The sequence below is a fragment of the Varroa jacobsoni genome, unplaced genomic scaffold, assembly GCF_002532875.2.
Source record: "Varroa jacobsoni isolate VJ856 unplaced genomic scaffold, vjacob_1.0 scaffold_1412, whole genome shotgun sequence".
Taxonomy (NCBI): domain Eukaryota; kingdom Metazoa; phylum Arthropoda; class Arachnida; order Mesostigmata; family Varroidae; genus Varroa; species Varroa jacobsoni.
In genome coordinates, this window is record NW_019214314.1 from 83,751 (window position 1) to 89,750 (window position 6,000).

Below are 6,000 nucleotides of genomic sequence, written 5' to 3' on the forward strand. Positions count from 1 at the left end.
ATTTTTTTTTTCGAGATATAAATTCCTTAGTTAGCGGCAAAACTGAATACTACTTACAACCCACGTTTTCCTAACCCACGTATCCCGTGCCGCAAGCACGGGATAAAGCATTAGATAGCAATAGTAACTGTGAACAATATGAAGTAGACCGAACTTATCTCTAAGGTTATTGCTGTGGCACTTAATAAATACAAAATATATAATTAAATTTACTTAAGTCGAATCTACAGAAAATAATGCTTATTCACTCTTTCGTCGAAAGGTAATTTCGTTGCCTTTATTTTGAAGGTACAATCTTGAAGAGCAACGGAAACGTCTATATGTGCGGATGTTCCAACCGACTTTTGAACTTGATAAACACTTTGCTTTCTCGACTATATCGTTTTGTTAAATCACGGCCCGTCGTTAGGTCTCCTTGGAATATCATCGAGGCAATAAAACTCGCAAGTTTTTAACGCTGGCCATCCTCTTAATTAAAGAAGTACAAGAGTTGAATTTATACTACCTATTCAACCTAGCGACTTAGATGCTTTATTTACCAATAAGCAAATGCATGTCTCCTCTATCTGCAGCATGTACACATGTACATTTTCGGCCAAGTCGACTTCCTACATGAAAAAATACTCTAATAGAAGGTGATGATGCATTTAAATTGGGAAGAACATAAGTGGGCTACTTTTCATAACGGATATCGCTGCTTCTAGAACAATGCTAAAACATTTTTATAGCGCGCAACAGTGCGTGGTTTTCGTAAATTGAACGAAAACAAGCCACCAATCAAGTGGTTTTAGAAACTAGAGATTTGGTTTTTGCGTTAAATTTACGTTATTCCCAATTTTCATGCGTTTGTAAAAATTTGGCAGACGTTTCAGTAAAATGGACCGAAACATTTTCAATGGCGTTCAGATTGACAGAGCTTAAACCAAAAAATCATTTTGATGTAGCCATGAACGGCCCTCTTTGAGAGGGGAATATCAAGTACCAATTGGGTCTTCGGAAACATTTTTGCCTTTTCGTCCTTCATTTATCGTTAACCGTGGCAAGCCTTGGCATTTTTAAGCTCTTTGACCTAACATCAGTTCAAATTTAAGTCCGGTAAAATTCTTTGCCCGCAGAGCACTTGAGCTACAGTTTAACCAGCTTAAACCTATTAATACCTTTTGACTCGCGGCTATTAGAGAATATATATTTAGAAAATGGCTAGAGAGTGGTTCAGGTCCTAAAGGTAAGATGTAATCGCATCGAATAATGGTTATACTGAACAATCAGGACACCTCTAATACACACGAAAAAATTTGCTGATATGTCTGCTTTTCTTTAGAAGCAGTTTTAGAGAAGTAACAATGAGTTAGAAGAAGTTTTCAACCTAAATGCTCGCCCTATATGTTATACGAAGTTTTGTCCTTGTTCTTGTTGTAAAAATCACACAGAGCTATTTTTAGGTAAACTAGACTTTCTGGATCGTCTTAGAGGCGGCTAGATATTAACGACAAATTATCAAAGGCACAAAACGGTGTCTCATTTTTTATCTAAAACATTTAATTCGATACTGGTCTTCCGTCTACAATTGAGACTCCACGTCTGCAAGAAATACTCGAATATGAGTGTTTTCTAAATTCAGCCCTTGCCTTTGGGCCCGGAAGATGCACCTAATCTATCCGGCCGCCTGAGGTTGATGAAAACCATTGAAGGCCGCTTTGAAAGAAGAAGATTCCAAACATTCTACTATTATTAAACATGTTAAATCCGTTCGACTTCATTAAAAATAGGGGCCTGATAATAGAGAATACACGTTTGTTTCAATAAAACACAGTTATTTTTTGCCTTTTAACATCTCGTTCGACACCGACTAGGATGCAATTACAATAACAGGGTTCTATATGCGACTGTTACAGGCAACGGGAAGAGCTGGTGACAACAACTTTACCGGCTACGAGGAGCGGTCGCAAAAACTCGTCAATAGAAAATCTTCAACTTACTAACATTCTTCCGGCTCCCACGCAGTCAGTGACGGTATCCTTGTCAAGATCACAGAGACATGTGAGTGCGTACACCTGAGTTGGCCACATCGAAACATTTGTTACGTTGTTGTATCTTTCGTGCATAAATGTATCTGAAAATAAATCTGCATAAATGTATGTTTGCATTTAGTTCCTGCGACTTGCTTTCCGTCTACCAGGGAATAAGGTAAGCAATAAAAATAAAGTGACATTTTAGACTCTAGCTTTTCCTTTTGGACTTCAAACAGTTATTTGTAAATTTTTAAATTACCTCGTTGCGAGACAATGTCTAGGGCAGCCACGCCGTGACCCAAAACACCGTTGCTATTTTAAAGAGCTTCCAACAAGATGCTGCATTCGGTCGAATTACTCCTAATATCAACGACGATAATATGCTTACGTATAATAACAGATATTAGCTACCCAGGTTTAGATTGCAAAACAGCGTAACATCATCCCCTCAAAAAGTTCATAGAAAATTATCTGTATGCTTTGTATCATCTAACTAACTAGTAGCCAATATTGTAATTGAAGCTGTAGTTGCTACTTTAAGTGTAAATATGGTCAGTCTGATAAAAATTTCTACGTTTCATAAAGTGGCCCAAAGGGCATTAGGTCAATGTTGGTTTTGTAATAAATGCACACAAAACGATTTCTTATTCAGTTTATGTCAAAGAGCTTTTGCGTCGGTTAGAATTATATGGCAGTTGATTGCTGGGCATTTTTTGGCTCCTGACGACGGCACTACTACCTACTGGTGCTACATGGACACTTAGCCTCTGTTACCTGTGGCAAAGCCGACAATAACGTCATTAACACTATCTCGGACAGTCCTGAAAGCGGTTTCCGTGCTGAAGTATGGCCAGACAAAACTCCACTGATGCTCGATGCTTATCTGATCCTCCTCATATGGCCGCGTAAATAAGGTTATGTGTATCAGCAGAACTAGATCCAAAAATAACCACATTTGACCTCAGAATCTCAAAACACGCCGTGTGTACAAAAAGAGTTCTCTACTGATTACATCCACAAGGTGAGAACGGGTTCACATCGACTAATTTTTTCAGCAGCCAAGCGCAGCTAGCACGTTTATGGGTCATTTCATCTCGACACGACAAACAAATTTTAGTCGACTTTCAAGTCGTTACTTACTGTTTGTACATTTTCGTAGAAGTTTTGTCTTACGCGAACGTGGCCAAGGTAAAATGAACCTACTAGTTCTTCTAAATAGATGCTAGCGCTCGCACGTTAGCGTACGTCTTAGAAGAGCAAACGTCCTTTGTTCGACTCGAACCCATGCCGTGTTACTCGATAAGACGAGTCATACTGCTGACACTGAGGAAGGCGCTAGTGACATGAAACGGGCTGTGCGTTGTAGATTCTGATTGTTGTACCACTTTGAGGATCCCAAGCGTCGCGTGGATTGACCCAGTCGGATGGGTAGGGCGGATGGCCAAGTGTAGGAGGCAACATGGCATTTTTATGGAATTACCAGCTAGAGATTTGCTTGTTACTGAAGCAACAAGCTTTAGCTGAGGGTGAGCGGCCAAGGTGAGCGTCACTAGGTCGTAGTGAATCGAAGGATTCTGTTGTATCTACAACAATACATAGCCATTCAAATCTATCATGTAAAAACACGCTGTACAATATACTTACGTTAATGTTTGCTTAATTTGATTGTGTAATAGTTTTATTGGCAGACTCTGGATGTCGTAAATGTACGTTTTTGCTTAAATCATCTGTGTCTATTAATTAAAACCAAAAACATTAGTAGTGCCTATGTTATTGTATCCGGTAGGTGTGGTAGCAAATAGAGACTCAGTCGCATGAATTTATACAAAAATTGTCCACAAAATCGTTCAAAAACTTCTTGCCAGATACTGTGACGCCTACCATAGTGTTGTTACTGTATAAGAAAAGTGCACTGAAACCTGCGCGTTAGCCGCGCTTTGCTGAAGAGGCAATCGGTTGGATTGGCTGGTAGATAGTCACTTAGTGTTTGGGAACGTGATGCCCTAAAATGTTTAATTAGAACATTCTTTACACTGGAGTTATCGATAAATTGGAGAAGATCCTCTATTTTTTCAGTTCTAGATTCTTACAATATTACAGATTCGGGTCCTGCAGTTAAACCAGGCCTGGTTTGCTATAGGAATTCCGTCAGCCATTTCAGTAGCGTCTTATGCCCAACCGAGTCGAAGGATGGACTTTATTTATTCTAGTATATACGTTTACATACTAGTCATTTCGGCGCAGCTGTTTAATCGATTCGCAAATAAAGCTATACCGTTTGGAAATGCTCGGTACACCACACTGGTGCTCAGCAATGACTTATGGTATAAAATGAGCTAATGGCTGCCTTTAGAGCCGCTAGTAATATGGGACCTTGTTCCTATCGCACAATCGAACCTCGTTCCTATCGTACGACCCTATGTGATAAGAAACGCTTAAATAATCTTAACGGTGCATATCGGCTGAACTGAGCTTGGAAGGTCACAGGCGTGTGCAACGGCAACGAACCCTGAGCTCGTGCTAACCAAGCCTCATGCTAGACTCTTAAACAATCAAATAACGTTATTGGTAATATTGCCTTGCAGTAAAGAATAACGTTAACGTCTGTATAGATTGCATTGTCCTTAGACGCAGCCTAATGTACTTCGGTCTCATACAATAATGGCTTTTGCCAAATGGACAAGATAACCATAAAGAAAAAAAATAAGTGATTAAATTAAAAAGCGAAAAATAAATATTGACATCAGATTTTTTAGGGAAATTGATTGTTTTCCTAATAGTAAGTTAGCGTAACACTTGAGATACACATAGGACAAAGAGCGGCATAGTATAAATACAGGAAATTCTTGCATAAATGATGTTTGTGTAGGTATATAAATGTTGAATTTATTGCACTTAGCAGAGTCCATGTTTTAATCTGTTACAATTTCTATGCAGTGCAAAAGTTCATTTAAATTATACCTACGCATCACAGATGACTATAAGAGCTACCGAGAATCTATCATGCGACTTACGCAAACAAAAAAAACGTTTTTTTTTAAAGCAAAATGCATTTCGCTTACTAAGATAGAAATAGAATCCCTAAGTAACACCCATCTTCTAGGAATTTTTACAATAGGCTCTGCATTTTGGTTTTTCTGCTCTTTTATCTCAGAAGTATAAATTATACCTGTAATTCTAGTAACCGCAAAATCAGGTCACCTAGCTAACAAGCACGCAAGCCATTGCGCAAGCTATGCTTAAGCGCTAACATGACTATTCCCTGTTGGGTCATCACTTATTCTTTTATCTGCAGAGGATATATCCATTTAGCTGGACAGATTTATAATATGACACGGCTTCCCTGAGGGAGTAACCAAACTTGCCTTCGTTTAAACGCCTTCATCGTGGAAAACGATGAGGTACCATTCTATCCCAAACGATTCGTCTATCGGTGTGAGCAGGCATAAGCCTAAAAGGACTCATGGCGACCGCCATGGTGGTATGCGGGTTCATTACGGCGACTAATATGCTCATCGTATAACAAATAGAAATAAATCTCCTCAGACTGGAGTAACATAGCCTCATACAGAGGGGAAGGTAATGTTCGGTTAGCAAGCCTCATTACTGTCATCGCTTTCGAAGACCTCTCAGAAGACCAAGGTCGATAAACATAGTAACAAGATTCTTAATCCGTATGTAGTGCGGGCGGCTGGTAGTAATGAATAGTCATGTTGAGCAGCTTCGAGCAGCTATATCCAGCCACTATCTTGCCCGTTAGCAAGTTTGTGACACTGCAGTTTGTTTTCTTCGAACTTAGTAGGAATAGTTCAATTAAAGGGGCGCAGCGTCACTGTTCGCGAGGAACCATCGTTGCAACCTATCCTCTTCTGCTTGCCGTGACCGCTTCTGTTCCAGTCGTTTCTTCTGATTGTTATTTTTTGCTGGATGCGTTTGAGACGTCTGAAGTGCACCGAAAAATGAGTTTTACTGCAAAATGTATTTTTTT

The 6,000-nt window shown here is 39.4% G+C and overlaps 1 protein-coding gene across 2 annotated transcripts in view; it reads left to right on the forward strand.

Annotated features, from left to right (window-relative positions):
* LOC111269780 (uncharacterized) overlaps nt 1-2,150 on the forward strand; it is a 31,819-nt gene extending 29,669 nt beyond the window's left edge. For both annotated transcript variants that reach the window (XR_015314687.1, XM_022849604.2), the window contains exon 2: nt 1,896-2,150. Coding sequence is in view for 1 of the 2 variants with exons in the window: in XM_022849604.2 (XP_022705339.1) it covers nt 1,896-2,058 (163 nt within the window). In the remaining variant the exon portion in view is untranslated. The remainder of the gene's footprint in view (nt 1-1,895) is intronic.
* The last annotated feature ends 3,850 nt before the right edge of the window (nt 2,151-6,000 follow it).